Source organism: Lactuca saligna, chromosome 3 (genome assembly GCF_052625555.1).
Source record: "Lactuca saligna cultivar CGN05327 chromosome 3, ASM5262555v1, whole genome shotgun sequence".
Taxonomy (NCBI): domain Eukaryota; kingdom Viridiplantae; phylum Streptophyta; class Magnoliopsida; order Asterales; family Asteraceae; genus Lactuca; species Lactuca saligna.
The window spans coordinates 41,333,589-41,350,344 of NC_136419.1; the positions used below are offsets into that span (position 1 = coordinate 41,333,589).

At 39.0% G+C, this 16,756-nt stretch overlaps 1 protein-coding gene across 2 annotated transcripts; it reads right to left on the reverse strand.

Annotated features, from left to right (window-relative positions):
• Window positions 1-3,280: 3,280 nt before the first annotated feature.
• Window positions 3,281-8,015, reverse strand: LOC145035891 (protein EMBRYO SAC DEVELOPMENT ARREST 30-like). Of its 2 annotated transcripts, XM_078984394.1 has the most exons (11): window positions 7,740-8,015; window positions 6,883-7,135; window positions 6,696-6,780; window positions 6,545-6,615; window positions 6,370-6,458; window positions 6,025-6,268; window positions 5,819-5,931; window positions 5,269-5,359; window positions 5,070-5,198; window positions 3,943-4,496; window positions 3,281-3,822 (listed from the first exon to the last, which is right to left on the reverse strand). In XM_078984394.1, the coding sequence occupies exons 2-11, from the start codon at window positions 7,048-7,050 to the stop codon at window positions 3,441-3,443; spliced, it is 1,926 nt and encodes a 641-aa protein (XP_078840520.1). In that variant the 5' UTR covers window positions 7,051-7,135; window positions 7,740-8,015; the 3' UTR covers window positions 3,281-3,440. The 2 variants fall into 2 exon arrangements, with proteins under 2 accessions (XP_078840520.1, XP_078840521.1); XM_078984395.1 differs by lacking the exon at window positions 7,740-8,015 and having other exon boundaries at window positions 6,370-6,432; window positions 6,883-7,022.
• Between the last annotated feature and the right edge of the window lie 8,741 nt (window positions 8,016-16,756).

The window sequence follows — 16,756 nt, forward strand, 5'->3', positions numbered from 1 at the left end:
CACCATCCAATGGGAGGACTTACCATTCCTTGCCATGAAGAAGCTTTCGTCCATCTCACTACCCAGTTACGCACTATTTCATAGTTACTTTGAGGCCAAAGGATTGTCATCCTCTCAAGATTTTTGATGCACGGTTTTGTAGACAGTATATAGTGGCAATGTCCTGTATATATGTTCCAATTCACCATGTTCATATATACTGCAGCTTCTGAATGTCATAACTACGCATATGGAAGCATCGGATATCTTTCAAATATCTGTTAATTATTTAATTCAAATAAAATATAGAATATACAATTCTTTTCTACATTAATTTCAATAAAAACTACTTACTTTTATGCAGAACACTCTCTTATGCTCAAATAAATAGAATGTCGTAATTTAGTGTGATAATCGCATCTGGATATGGTCAGTTGGACATTATTGCCAAAGAGCAAATAAAAATGGGGGCAATTTTTTCTTAGTTGAATTGGAATTCATGGTGTTTGTCCCCAATTTAATCTCCCATGTTCTTGTATAATGTAACATGTAATAGCTCTTTTTTTAGCTTATCTCCCTACCATTGGCGGACGCAAAAAAAAAAATTAACAAAAAAAAAAGAAAAAAAAACATTTCCGAAAGCAATATCAGTCACAAAATCAGTCACTAAGTGTTTTACCGATGGATTTACACTTATCGAACTGTATGAGAGATTTCCAAAAGATTCATGATTTCGATGTATTTGGTATGGATTTTTGATAGATTTCCAATAGATTTGTAATGAATTTACAAATTTTTAAACTCTTAGGATGAAATTGAATATTCGTCCGACATCCCTGGACACTAAGTGTGTTCGTCCGTGTCGCTAGGTACTTGCTAGTCATAATAAAATATCTATTCTTTGTTTTAAAAAAACTAAATATATATTTTTCTAAATACATTGTTTTAATAGAAAATACAATATCATTATAGAAAACATAAAACTAAGTTACATAAAATAAATTAAAAAAAATTACGAATATTTGTTTGGTACGATAGAACGAACGGAATGACTAAGACCCCGTTTGATACGTATCTTTCCAGATCTAAACATATATTTATGGTTGAATGGATCGAAAAGACTATTTGATTTGCACAAAAGAATGGATCTTTCCCGGTAAGATATGTCTTTCCCAGAAAGCCCCAAAATCATATATTTCTGGCTGAATGGGCTGGAAAGACAATTATACATCAAACCCCGCCTCTTTCTTTCTTTATTGGATTATTAATTTTTTTAAATAACTTTTTTTAAATTTATTTTTTACTGAATTATTACTTTTTTTCATCATTTAGTACAGTCAATCAGATGTACAATCAAACAGCATGGTTTCTTTTCCAGTTAGAAAACTTTCCCAGACAGCACTTTTCCAGACAGAAATTATCAAACGGACCTAAGTAAGATTTAAAACAAAATAATGGAATGAATCATTACATTCTGTTTCATGTTTGATCGATTTAGAAGAACATATTGAATCATTCAAAAATGTTGTTTTTTAACAAAAATACGAGCAAATTAAAACTGATAAATATATAGTGCAAAAAAGTGTTAATAATAAACTCTTAACTAAATAAAGATATTGTTTAATGAGTTGGTTATATGTTTTACAAATAATTAAAAAAGAAATCCTATGATATAAGAAGTTATATAAAATATAATGAAATCTTAATATATAATTATAATAAAATATATATTTAGAAAATAAAAAATTATTTAATTGAAGTTTTGAAAATTTTGAAAGATCAATTATTTTTAAAATTTTGAAAGATCAATATTATTGAAGATTATCTTATGTCCCTTCGGGGACATCCGATAAAACTGAAAAACATTATGTATCTTATACTATAATATAAAACATATTAGTCATATTTTGAATTTTAAGAGGTATAAGTTATAAAGTTTTTTTTTTATAAAAATCAATTATGCATAAATAATTCATTAATACTTGCCAAAATTTTGTAGACTTTAATTAAGAAAAGTAATTAAGAAATTCAATTTGGAGCAAAAAAAATTAAAAATATTTAATTCATGTACGTAACTTTATCTAAAATACATTTCTTAATTTAGACACCAATATTAATTAATTTATATCAATAATATAAACAGACAATATAAATACAATGTATAAACATAAATATTTTTTTTAAAAGTGATAATTTTTTATTACATAACAACTAATAATGAACTCTAATAATTATTTCCGCGTAAGAAACTGTTATCCAAAAAATCTATTTATCGTTGTTGCTTTACGTGAAAAGACATATATTATGAATAAAAGCAATTTGTAGTTATAAATACATATATTATTCTATTTTAAAAATAAATAAATAAATAAATAAAAAGAACCCCATTTACCTCATGGGATGATAATTAACCCATTTGTATTTGTTGGTGGGTAAGGTTGGGGAGTGATGTCAAAATTATCACAGTCCACCTAACCGTTACTTAGGATTTATGATTCTGCTTCATATTTTTTTGCCAATTACTTGTCATGCTATTTAAAAATAATAATAATAATAATTAATATTAAAAGTTAAAGATTCAAACAAATTATTTTTATAAAACCTAAAATTTCAATAAACTAGAAAATAAAATTACAACACACCAAAAAAACATAGAATTTAAAATTACAATAGTGTAAATTAGAAGGTGAATTAAGTCGATGATTTTGGCTTTACATAAAAGTAGGTGATAGAATTTAAAATTACAATAGTGTAAATTAGAAGGTGAATTAGGTCGATCATTTTTGCTTTAGATAAAAGTAGGTGATGAAAACAAGATTAGGTTTGTGTTTCTTTTGATATTTTTTGGAATTTTTGAGTTTGAAGGGGAAACCATTTTCACAAAAATAAGAGCTCTTGAGTGAAAAAGTGAAGATAATATGGTTTAAAATGAGGTAGTGGGTAGTATTTATATAGGGTTAAAAAGAAGATAGATTTTGAAAAACAATTGAAAAATCAATCATAAAAAAACTAAAAAATCGTTAACAAAATTCAAAAATTCGAATACCTCACACTCTATCTCATCGGCTACAATGCACTGAGGTGTGGGAGTTGCCACACGAAGCTCGGCTTGCCGAGTGCGTGGCCTGATAAGTAACAACTCATCAAAACTTTGTACTTATTTTGTCTTTTTATAGAGTATGGTAAGTAAAGTTGTACAAAAAGTGAAACAACTCGAATCAAGTACATATGATCTAAAGTTTAGATTGTTTCATGATCCAAAAAACTGCTCATAAACTCAAAACCTAAAACATTATGCAGATGAAATACATAAAAAACAACAGAGGTATGGCATTGGTATAAACTATATCCCAAAAAAAAAATTGTAAAACTATATTTCTGTTTCCTCACCGTTTTCCCCTCTACCTGTATCACACTCTGTGCAACCGCAATAAAAGAATCTAAAAATCTTTTTTAAACACCTAATCATCAGGGTCCATTTCAACATCATCTTCCAAAGAAGGCGAATCATTCACCTTGCTTTCATTTTCAGAATTCATTTCCTCTTCATCTACTTCATCATCATCAGGCTGTTCATTCTCACTTTCCTGTAATCTGGATTTAGTATAGCTGTCTTCAATCCACTTAGGACACGTATTTTTCCCAGGTTTTTTGGAAATAGTACAAGAACATTCCGGAAGCGGGTGAGAGAGGAATGACATTGGCTTTGAGTGAAGGAGCTGTCGTTCTAGTCCTTCCTCCGCCAGGCTGTCATTTAGATGTTTTCGTGCTGCTAATGTCCAGCTTCTCTTCGGAAAATAAAGATGGTCTTGTGTAGTGTTCAACAGCTTTGCAAGAAACATCCTGCCCGTTTTAATAAGAAACCTATATTAGGATATGAAAGGGGTGTAAAGTGTAAAAACACCACGGAATGGAATCTCGGATTCCAATTCCGTTGGAATCCATGAAAAAATGTTTACTCACCTGTCGGGTCGATAAGTTCTTGAAGACGCCATCTCATAAAGCCGATGACCCATGACCAAACTTGAAAAATCAGGGGACCCACTGCCATCGTTATGAAACCCGGGAAAAAAAGCATCGGATTCAACTGATACAATATAATCAAGGGCATCCCAAAGCAATCTATGAGCTTTATCTCTTAAATCAATTGGTGAAGGGTCTGGCTCGGAATCTTTTTCTGCAATCCAACCATACCATCCTTCTTTCTCATGTTGATAGATAGGGCGGTCTGGGGGTGGTGGAAGGGGTCGGGGACGAGGGCCCGCCTTATTCCATTCCTGTGTTGAATCCTTGATGGTTTTTTTCGGAATGGAATTGAGAGAGTTGGAAGGAATTGGGGTTTCCTTTCCTAATAAAGTGTTTAGTTCGTGTTTATGACATAAATTAGAACGGTCAACTAAGTTTGTGTACATGGCTCGGAGAGGAATCATGACCCGTTGACCACCGAATGTTTCAGAGCCTGCCAAGTATATTCTTGTTGTTGGTGGGTATCCCATGGCTCGTAGAAGAAGCCCCACCTGAAAAATTAATGATATATAAATTGAACATTGAATTACAATAATGGTCCCTGAGTTCTGTAATTTTTTGCAACTTTGGGAATTAAACTTCCAATTTTTGCAATTCTGGTCCTAATTCGGTAGTTTCATTTCAATTTTGGGGCCCTTTTTCAGACGGTGTCAAGATTCACATGTGAAGTTGTGCACACGCGTTGCACATGAGGGTAGTTTCGTCATTTACCTTTATATTATTATTAAATAAAAGAAACCATAAATCATAGTTGATTATAATTAATATTCAAGTTAAATAACAAAAAAACAAAAAAGTGTCGATTTTGAGACCTTTACTTGATAAAAATAATAATATAAAGGGAAATGACAAAACTACCCTCATGTGCAACACACATGCTGACATGCACAAGTTAACACCGTCTGAAAAAGGTACAAAACTGAAATGAAACTATCCAACTAGGACCATAAATGCAAAATTGGAAGTTTAGGTCCCAAATTTGCAAAAATTTAAGAAACTCAGGGACCATTCTTGTAATTTACACTAGAATACATAAATACCCTTATGAATATGAATGGATATACCTCTTCAGGCATGAGAGGACACGAGCCATTTAGTTTTCGAATAAATGAGTCAACGCTGACATCATCACGGATCATTTTCTGTTTGACCATTTGTGCCCTTCTATACTGAATAAGTTCGGTATGGATATCCTATACAAAGATAGATGACATCAGCATTTTAATTGTAAAATTAAAACTGAAATTAAATACAAATGCTGACCTGGAAAAGCTCAGCACACCCCTGATAAGCCAAGCTATCTCTTACTAAACCAGGATGATATGCAAGATAAGGTTGCCCTGAAGCGCGTAACCTGCAAAGAATATGTTTTGCTCAAATACTGGTGTAATTAGGAGTGGATTAGTGGAAAAAATAAATAAATAAATAAATAAAAGGGCAAATTGTGGAGAATAGCGACATACTTTTCTCTTGCTACCAATATGGGCAATGTACTTTATCTTTTACCCATAAAGGGAAATGACTAAACTACCCTCATGTATATTGCTTATATTAGTAAATGCACTTACTTTTTACAGTCAATATGGGCATTGTGCTTTATTTGTTACAGATTGCTATTTTCAGTAAGGAAATGCAAGTATGTTGTTATTATGGAAAAATAAATGTAAGTATATTGTTTCTATGGGTAAAAAATAAAGTACATTGGCTATATTAGTAAAAAGAGTAGAGTATGTTGCAATTTCCCAAAACAAACAGAAAGATAATTTAATACTTGCTAAATTTGATATTATATAAAAGTAAGATAATTTTTAACCTTTGCACGATGAGATGTGCAAGTGCTAGAATTTCAGGGCGGAAATGAAGTGCGTGGAATGCTACCCGACATCTGAGCCTTTGATATTCAACAAATTTAGATGAGAGAATAGGCTGATAAGAAAATAGATATTAGAACTTAAATAAATATGATTGGACAAGTTATTTTAAATAAAGAATCCTCCAAAAATATGATTAGAGGAATACCTGTAGACAACCTCCATCCATAACCACTAATCCTATAACCTTTGACTTTTTTAACTCTGGCAACACTTCTTTAATGTAATAATCAGGAGAAGCTGATGTTTTGGGCTTGAAAGTAGGAAATTCTTTGCGTTTTCTTGCCTCCTTAAGCTTAGTAGGCAGATTTTTCACAATGATTACATCGTTATTAAGAGAGGTTATGAATTGTTCTTCGTTATAGAGGTATGAAAAGCTTTTAAACTCAGAACTGCAGGGAATTGTAAAGGAAATAAATAAATGATTAAGAGTGACAAAATAAAATTAAAAAGATTACTGGCTAATTTATGTTTCCAAGACTAACAAACATACCTGATGCCTTTTGAACTTGTACTTTCTTGAATCTCTGGGATGACCAGAGTAGCATTGAGAAGCCTGGATATGGCAACAAGATCACAAATCTAGAAAAATGTCAAAGCCCATATAAGCTTTAAGAAAAAGATTATGAAAATACTAAAGAAAAACTCAGATCCAAACATGAACATACCGAAGATCTGATTTTCTCAAATTCACCAAAAATTTTGGCATATATGAAGCCATTACTTTGTTCAACTGGAACTGCAATGTGAAAAACAAGTTTTAGTAACAGGGAGGAGACAAGTACATGTGGTAAGACAATATAGAGGCATTATCATTACCAGGATATTTACTTCTAGGGTTTGCATATGGCTGCAAAACCTCTAAAGACTTGACCTTTTTCCACAACTTTTTAGATCTGACACTCTGTAGTAACCAAAAAAAACATATAAGGTATGGAAGTACAAATACCATTTAATATCATGTCATGCACATATGTAGAATTACAGATTAAAGTACAAGTTTTACCTGTTTCCCCACAACATCTATATTCAGATCCTCAATAAATCGGGTCATCACACTGTATTGTACTAGCTCCACACTTGTATTTGCAAGAAACATGTGCACTAACAAAGACAAAAATGACAAAACCAGGCCCCCAAGTGCCACCCATTTGATTTTGGATCTGAACATCATAAGGATCTATAACACTTCAGAAGGTTGTTACTTGTTAGTTGTTACAGTTGCACCAGAAGATGAATCCAGTGTCGCCAAATCATGGCTGCAAATACAGAAAGAGGTATAAAAAATAAGTAAAAAATGTTTGGCTCTGAGTAATATGATCCAACTTCAAGCCACATTCTTTTGTCAGGTCATTTTATCAAGTAACATGTGTGCTACAAGACCCCACACGCAAACATCCTCCAATAACATTACACCAGCTACTATGGCCAAACAAATTGGTTTCAAACCGACAAGAGTTTCCATTTCTACTTTTCCAGAAACACACTGTATATGATCTGAAATTGATTCGCTATTGGATTTTGGTCAACATGAATCAGGATCATCCATGAAACTGGCTGTTAATTACAGTTTCAATTTGGGATGAGGTAGTAGAAAACTACCCGCTCAAACCAATTCAGTAACAGAGGTAAGAATACTTCAAATGCCTAATTAGCTTGAATTTTTTAAGCGCCAACATGGCATTGTCATAACAACTTCCCGAGGTCACTTGTTGATGTAGATTCAAACTTAATCAAAGAAATCACAAAATCTACGATGAAAGAAACTTTAGTTCAATCAATGTAAAAGCTCGACTATACAAGTTGTGAATACAAATTAAAACACAAAATAAGAACTGATTCGACAATTTTACAATTGATTACCGTTTCCAAACTACCAAGTATCTGATCGATAAGCAGATCTGAAATTTTGTATCACACAGATGCAGCGCGTGTTTGTGATTGTGTTTGAACCTGAAATTCGGAGAAACAGATGGATTTTTTGTCGGAATTTACGGCGAGATGGACGGATGATGAGTCGGTTGTCGAATGCTGCGGTGGTCGGAGAGTGACAGATGAAGCCGAGGAGTTTTTGTGTGTGGGAGGGGAGGGACTAGGGAGGGGGTGATTGTTAAGAAAGGGAAAAAGGGAGGGAGTGAATTGATGTTGCGTGTAAAATTGGATAGCGACCTCGTTAACCCAAATCTATCTTATACTATAATTTATTCTTAATTACAATTACGGAAAATTCACAACACTGTTGACTTTTTCTTTCCGTGTCTTCTTGTGTCTAAAACAAAACATTATACTTTTGTACAAATTACCAAGAATAATTAATTTCATTAATGTAAACAATGTAATTTGTTTTATTCTACGATCGTAATCGTAATATATAAGTTGATTTGACCAAAGTTGTGCAGGTCGAGAAAATTACAAAAAAAAAAAAAAAAAAAAAAAAAAAAAAAAAAAACTAATTACTTTGCAAATTTAACCAAAAAAATAACAATTACAAAAATAGCTATTGATTTCACATATGAGAACGATCCATCTGTGAATTTACCATTCTATCTGTGAAGATACAAGTGTTTAAAGAAGATTTGTGTCTTAAACACTTGTACATTCGCAGATGGACCAGTTCATTTGCGATTTTGGGTTTTCATCTGTGATTTCCCTTAATTTTTTGTATAAAAACTTTTTTTTTTCATTTTCACTTTTCAACTTGCAAAAACTTTCTCTCTAGGCAATTTCCCTACGTTTTTGTTCTGATTTCTTCAACGTAGTCAAACCCATTAATTTAATAGTCAAAATTAAAAAAAAAAAAAAAACAAAAAACAAAAAACAAAAAACAAAATATACCATAAAATCGCAGATCAAACGGAGAGGAAATTGCAGATGAATTTTGTGACAACTCAAAGTTCATTCCGTTACATTACCCCGTTTCCGTTGACGGAATATTCCACGTTATAAAAGTTCCGTTTAATTTGAGGTCGTAAAATAAATAAATGTTCTATTTATTTATGTTCTATGTCGATATTCGTCGTAATAAAATAAAGTAAAAGCATGTAAATTACATTTCCATATTAATTTGGAAAAAGTTAATTATATTGCAACCACTAAATCGGGTGCGACCAAAAAGCCCCGTTTAACGGCAGTATCGGGTAGATTTCCACTAAGCCCCAACACCGGGAGAGTAAACTTCATTTTCACTTTTTTCACCCTCTCTCTATACTCTCTCTCTCTCTCTCTACAACTTATTTTCAAGCCAAAAATCGTCTGTTTCAAACCCCAAACGAGTAGGTAAACTATCCTAACTTGTTGTATAGCCTATCTAGCATGCAAATTCGTGTTTAAAACATAAAATAGGGACAAAATCATGTGTTCACGGCCCAAGAACACTCTTGGACCGTGAACGCCATTTAATGGGGTTTTTAAGCCCCAAAACCCCTCCAAATTGTCCCTAAGGCTTAGATATGACTTGTAGGCTTATGGAATCGGACTTAGGACACCTTAAACTAGCATTTTGGGGAGTAAACATGAGTTTACTGCCCAAGATTGTGATTGGGCCGTAAACTCCCCTTTCATGGGGAGTAAACTCAATTTCTAGTGTTAGAAATGCCCTCAACACCCCCTATGGCCTTGGAAGAATATTTTGAAGTAATACCATTGTTGTAAAAGCCTTAAGCTTCAATAAAACTAAGGGAGTAGGAGTTCACGGCTGTGAACTCCCATAGAGGTGGTTCATGGGCCGTAAACTCCCAATAAGTGCCCAAATGGTGCCCAAACTCCTTCATTTGACTTAGAAAAATGCATAGGATTTATTCTCTATCACTTAAGCCCTTAAAACACCCAAGGTATATGTCCATGGGAGCTTACGGCCGTAAACTCCCTTGGTTGGGGCCGTAAACTCCCATTTGGTCCATTTAAGAGCCTTAAATCCATTCATACATTTTATATTTGGACCTAGCAAAACTCCACGATTGATATAAGGCCTTTAAGCATCCTAGAACACCTTCACCATGAATTTACGGCCGTAAACTCATGGGGAGTTGTCCCAGGGCCATGAACTATGTATATAGAGTTTACTCTTGAAGAGTAAACTCCATTCCTAAGCCATTCACACCCTTAAATGTTACCCGGGACACCCCTAGCACTTAATCAAAGTGTTTTCCGCACTTTAGGATGCGTATACTTGTTTAATTGGTATTATATGTACTAATTGTATGTAAACATATGTTATCATATGTTAATAGGTCACTAAGTGTGTCCAAGTCTTTACTTGACACCGAGCACCCAACCAGCGCCTTCGTCGGATCCACTTACATCAGGTGAGTTCATACCCATGAATGAACCTTTTAAACGTTTTTACATGTTTTATGGGGGGATACAAGTTAGACATGCCAGTTATCATATCAATCACATGTGATTGATAACCCGCATGCACAAGGATTTACTACACTGTAAACTGTTTTACCAAGTAAGATACTATACATGATTTTCTAAAATGTTTTCACTTGTTCCAAAACTCTCACTTATACTGTTTTATCAAAGTTTCATTTTAAGTTGGTTTATGAAAAGTTTCCAAAGAATCTCTAAAGGTTTTCAAACTTATTTTACCAAAGAATACCAAGTTGTGATTTTCTTAAGTATAAAGGTTTTTCCAAGGTTTTCATCAAAGTTTTCTTTCATGTCGTCTACTCTTACTTGTTAAATACCGCTGCTTCACTTTTACTTAGTTTAAACTCCTACTTGATAACGCTTTTGCTTCATTATACGCCCCTACTTATTCACGCTTATACTTCACGATTCGGTTATTCAACATGACTCGCTTATACTTTACGATTCAGTTATTCCACACGACTCGCTTATACTTCACGATTCGGTTATTCCACATGACTCGCTTATACTTCACGATTCGGTTATTCCACACGTGTAACATCCCGGAATCGCAAGAGTAGAGTTGAAGGGCTGAAAGTGTAAGTTTTAGAGGATGACTCGGCGAGTCCATGGATGACTCGGCGAGTCAGGTCGCGGTCATGGTCGCGTGTCAAGTGGCCTACTCGGCGAGTCCCTAGATGGACTCGGCGAGTAGGTGCTGTATGGAGAAAACCCTAATTTTCGGGGTTGAGCCCTATATAAAGAGCATTATACTCCTCTACAGCCTCCCTTATTCCCCCCTTGAGTTCCAGAAACCCTAAATTCGTGGAGAGATCATTGTGGAGCAAATTAGAGCTTGGAGAGGTGTTGTTTGAAGAGATCTTTAAGGAGAAGTGGCTTGGATCAAAGGGCTTTGCTTGGATTCGAGTTTGGCTGCTATTGAGGCACCTTTTGGAGGTAATATCTTCGTCCTTAGGCTGTGCATTCCTAGTTTCATCATTTTGGGGTTTGTGGGGAGTATGTCTTGGAATGTTTTGGAGTTTGGAGGGTAGATCTGAGGTTGCTACCTCAGATCTGGAATATTGAAGGCCTAGAGTGCATTAAAGTTCCTGTATTTGAGTGCTTAGTGAAGCCACCATGTCCCAAACCTTGGTTTTAAGGTGAATATGGCTTAGATCTCGTTAGATTCACGTAAAGTTTGCCACTTTACGTGATGGATGGATTGTAGGAGGTTGGATCTATGTTTTGGATCAATTGCATGGCCTGAGATGCTTCTGTATGGATTCAGAACGGTGGTACTCGACGAGTCACATGGGTGGACTCGACGAGTTGCTTGAAGATGGCCTGGGACTCGACGAGTTGGAAGAACAACTTGGCGAGTAGGTTGAAGATGGCCTTGGACTCGACGAGTCCATTTGGACTCGGCGAGTCTTGTCGAGGAAGTCCCAATGTTTCTGGTTGAGTCGATGAATCGGTGAGTCAAGGGATGACTCGGTGAGTTGGGTGCAAGTGGACTCAGAGTTGTTGGACTCGACGAGTCTTGGGGTGACTCAGCGAGTTGGGTCGCTAATTGAGGGAAGTTCTGAGCATACGGACTCGGCGAGTCATCGGGATGACTCGACGAGTAGGGTCAGTCAGGGGTTGACTTTGGCTCGTCCAAGGTTGACCAGTTGTCTTCCAAGGGTATTTATTGAGTTGTATGTTTTGATGTTTAGTGGAGGAGTTCGTGCCAGAGTTCGGAGCAGCAGGATCTTCTCTTTTCAGCCGGCAGTTTCGAGGTGAGTTATCCTCACTATATCAACAGGGTCTAAGGCACCAAGGCCGGCCCTTTATTGTATTGAGATTCGGTTATGGTTATTATGTTATTGTTTGATGTGTCTGCATCCTGGTAGCTAGGATGGTACATGCTAGGAGGCCTTGCTAAGGTCAGTGTTCCCGATATACAAAGTGATGCTATGCTAGTGACCGGTTAGGTCGGTAACCCGATTAGGGTAATGATATGCTATGTGATATGCTTGTTCGGTTTGTTGACTATGACTGTTATATGAGTGTATGTTTTGTGCACATGGTTGTTTGGACTGGAGATGGGTTGAGGCGGGTCCTGCTTTGTGCTGTAGGCCAAGATACCCAGGGCGGACCGGTTGTTCCGAAGGCCCAGCGAGCGGTCCGGATAGGCTGTAGGCCCCACGAGGGCGGACCAAACGTGCCGAGGCTCGGAGAGTGGACCAGGCCGACTGAAGGCCCGATGCGGGCGGACCAGTCACACTGTAGACTCAGAGAGTGGACCAGGTGGGTTGAAGGCCCGATGCGGGCGGACCAACCCCACTGTAGACTCGAAGGACATGACTAGACCCGGAGGATGGATCCGTTGGACTGAAGGCCCGATACGGCGGACCAGTCACACGGTAGACCCGATATGCATGGTTGTTCTATGTTCTGTTATGTTATGTATGTTTTATATGTTTTGGACCGGAAGGTCGTAGCCTGGAAGGGCGTATACGTGGTTGGTATTTTGGGGGTATCTCACTAAGCTTTCGGGCTTACAGTTGTGGTTTAATGTTTTTCAGGTTCTTCAGGAGACTGTGGCAAGGCGAAGGCGCGATCGTACCGCTCCTCATGATTTTGTAGCAATGTGATTCTGGGAATACTCTAATGACTTGTATTGAAAACCTTTTTGTAAACATTTTAATGAAAATCAGGTTGTTTTGAAAAATTTAAATTGGTTGTATTTTTCGGATGTTACAAGTTGGTATCAGAGCCTTGGTTTGAGTGAATTGGAGGAACACTTGTGTGACTCCAGTCTCAAATCGAGGAGAGCTTTCAAAAAGAGAATTTAAAATGGTTTTCAAAATAAGTAAAGGAGGACGCGGAGGTACGATCAGCCGGAGCCAGTAAGTAACCCCAAAATACCATACATGACAATTGTTTTATTGAGCTTTAATAGAACAGCATGCTAGAGCTAGGCTAGGGATCTTCATGATTTATTGATGAGTTGCCTGATTTATGATGCCTGCTAGCCTAGGGTTCCTTGTGAGAGATTTCTAGTGTTCCTCTAGTTGTGAGGATAGAGCGATGTTATGTGTGTCGCTAGGGTGTTGTGGGAGTACTTCATACAAATATGGGTTGGTGTGGAAGGTAGTATGGGCCCGTACTACTGAAAGCACGGACTCATACGCGTATCAGGGAAACCATGACCTCTAGGGTTGGGATGAGAGCCGGTTCCCGGGATAGTGGAATATGTCTGAGATTTGGTGTTTTATTTTCAGTATAGAGATTTCAGGGCACGCTGGGAGTGGATCCGGGTCAGGATCAGGAGCCGGAGAGGGAGTTCCGGGTGGGTCTGTACAACCCGAGGTTGTCAGCCAGATGAGTACGCATGAGTTGGATGCGAGGATTCGTGAGATCTTGCATGATGAGGTTGCTGCATTGTTTCGGGCTGAGCTGCCAGAGTTGTTTGGGTCGATCAAGACCGTCATGGTGGAGTATTTTGATGAGCGCTATGCGGCTCTCACGGAGACGGCTGCCGCGGCGGCTACCGCAGCAGTAGCAGCGGCAGGGGGAGGAGCCAGTAGAGGTTTTCAGTATCGGGACTTCGATAATACGAAGCCTCCCACTTTTGATGGAGTTCAGGATCCGATCGTTGCTATGAGATGGTTATCAGATGTGGAGGGATGTTTCTTCACGTGTTCATGCCCTGCTGATCAGAGGGTGAGGTGTGCTTTGAACCTGTTGAGGCTCGGAGCAAAGGATTGGTGGAGACTGACCACAAGGTCGTACTCGGATGCGCAGAGGGCTGCGATTTCATGGGATCGGTTCAGGGAGATGTTCAGCACTCGTTATGTTCCGCAGGTCGAGAGGGAGAGGTTGGCTCAGGAGTTCTTGGAGCTGAAACAGGATTCGGAATCGGTGACGGAAATCACCAGGATGTTTACTGAGAGGGAGATGTTTTGCCCTGAGTTCGCTTCAGAGCAGGCTCAGATGTCCCGATATCTGAGTATGCTAAAGAGAGACATCAGACAGTTTGTGTCTACGCAGAGGTGCGAGACTTTGCTGGAGTTGCAGGAGGCCGCCAGGCAGCGTGAGTTAGAGATTGAGTTACAAATGCGTGAGCTGAGGCAAGCTCCGGTTCAGTCGCAGCCGGCAACGAAACGGTCTAAGACCGTTGATTCCAGGATGGGAGATCAGGGTAGCCACGTCTGTGGAAAGTGTGGAAGGGGTCACGCCAGGGTTTGTCGGTCCGGTGGAGCGTGCCGCAAGTGCGGAAAGGAGGGACACTATGCGAGGGATTGTCGGCATTCAGTGCCGGTTCGGGATTTGAGGATATGCTATCATTGTCATCAGGTTGGACATTTGAAGGTCAACTGTCCACGGCTTGCTACAGGACCGATGCAGGCTCCAGCACCGGCTACGTTGAGGATCACAGGTGGAGATCAGGGTGGAGCTGAGCCCCCAAGGGCTTAGGGTCGTGTTTTTCAGCTTGCTGCTGCGGGTATGTTTCTTTCTGATGTTTGATTATTTATGATTGTTGTGGAGTATTGTTATCTGTTGGTTTCGTTGAATTGCGTTTCGGGTTTTCGTGTGGTATCCGTTGTTCCTTGAGGGTTTGGCGAGTTGTGATCGAGATTTCGTTTTAGTATCTTTTGTTCCCTGAAGGATCGTTGTGGTTATGGATTTGTACTTCGAGCTATCGTTGATTATCTTTGTGAGGATTGGTGGCGGATGCGGCGTTGGTTTGAAGGCCAGTTAGATTCTGTAGTCTGAGGAATTGATAGTTGAATATTGGGTTCCTTTCGAGCAGGTTGTGCAGCATAGGAGCATGATTGTATGAAAGTTGTTGGTGTTGGTGAAAAACATTTTTGAGTGCATGTGTCGATTCCTGCAAGGTTGCTTGGGGAGATCGGTGATGGCGACCGGTGACTAACTGTTAGTGTCTTAAGTGGGGGAGAATTGGAAATTCTCCGGATGATTGTTGGGCCTGAGAGGTTGTTTAGCTGCTTGGGAAATTCAGCGGTATTTCTATTAGTCGAGAGCAGGCTCGTATGAGTAAGTAACAGGCGTGCGGGGCGGAATACAGACCTAGAGCAGTTGATTGAGGAAGGCATGGGAGCAGGACGGGTTCGAGCATGTATGATGGAGATAGAGTTCGGAACCCCTAGAGGGCTAGAACGGTATGTGCGGGAGGATTTCCCGAAGGGATGGTTCGGAGTGATGAATGCTAGTTGAGCGGTCCGGATAGACTGTAAGCCGGTAGGCGTACCAGTCAGACCGAAGGCTCGGAGGACGATCCAGTCAGATTGGCTGAAGGTTCTGAGAGTGGTCCAGATTGGCTGAAGGCCTGGGGAGGCGGTCCAGTCATGCTGAAGACTCTGCGAGTATTGTTGGATCGGATTAAGGTTATGGGTTGCGTATGTTGCAGTGTGATTACATTGGGAGGTCTGGCCCCAGGTAGCAATCTTGAGCAGTGAAGGTAGTGCATGGGCTTGAGAGTCCCTGTGATGAGAGTCAGAGTAGTGGTGATGCATAGATGTTGGGTACGCTTTAAAGAGGTAATGTAGCGTGGGATGAGCACCATGGTGACTGGGCGGACAAGCGGTTCCTTGGTAAGGAAAGAGGGAGGAATGAAATCCCAAAAGGGAGTGCGAATTCACGGAAGTGAAAGCGGCAGTGTAGAGTTATGATTGGAGTGGTCCGTCGATGGTCCTTGAGTAGTGTGTTGCGGCGGTGGAATAAAAGCTCATTCGACTTGATATGTTGCTTTGGGCGCGGAGGGAATACCGCGATGTAGAGCCAGGGAGAGGGATTCGGAAGGGATACAGAGAAAGAGTCTTGGACTCTCAATGTGATTCTGATCAGGGTTTTGGCTACGTTTTAGCGGTTCATCCTGGAAGGATGTTCGAGGATATCATCAGTGTATCAGTTTTTCCAAACCTGAGGGTGCTAGAGCTAGATCAGCATGAGTGTGTGATTGCGAGAGGAGAACTCGGGGGAGTTGCTCCAAAATGGAAGAATGGGTCTTTCGGTCGTCATGGGATGGATAGAGTGGAATTCGAATCGGGGATCCGATGGTTCGAGGCATTATAGCCACATGAGTCAAGTGAAGGACGAGAATTGGAGCAGTAAAGCATCATGGGTAATTCTCGGTTGTTGAGTGTGGTTATCGGAGGGATTCAGCTGGTGCCCGGTTTGAGTAGGTGATGGGGGCACCGTAGGGGAAGAGAAGTGAGCTTCTGGTTCTATGGTTGTACCTTGAGGGACTTGGTTCGGTCAAGGTCAAGTGGTGCGTCGTGGGAAGTAATTTGAAGATGAGATGCCGAAGGCTTCGAGGACGAAGCCTAATTTAAGTGGGGGAGAATTGTAACATCCCGGAATCGCAAGAGTAGAGTTGAAGGGCTGAAAGTGTAAGTTTTAGAGGATGACTCGGCGAGTCCATGGATGACTCGGCGAGTCAGGTCGCGGTCATGGTCGCGTGTCAAGTGGCCTACTCGGCGAGTCCCTAGATGGACTCGGCGAGTAGGTGCTGTATGGAG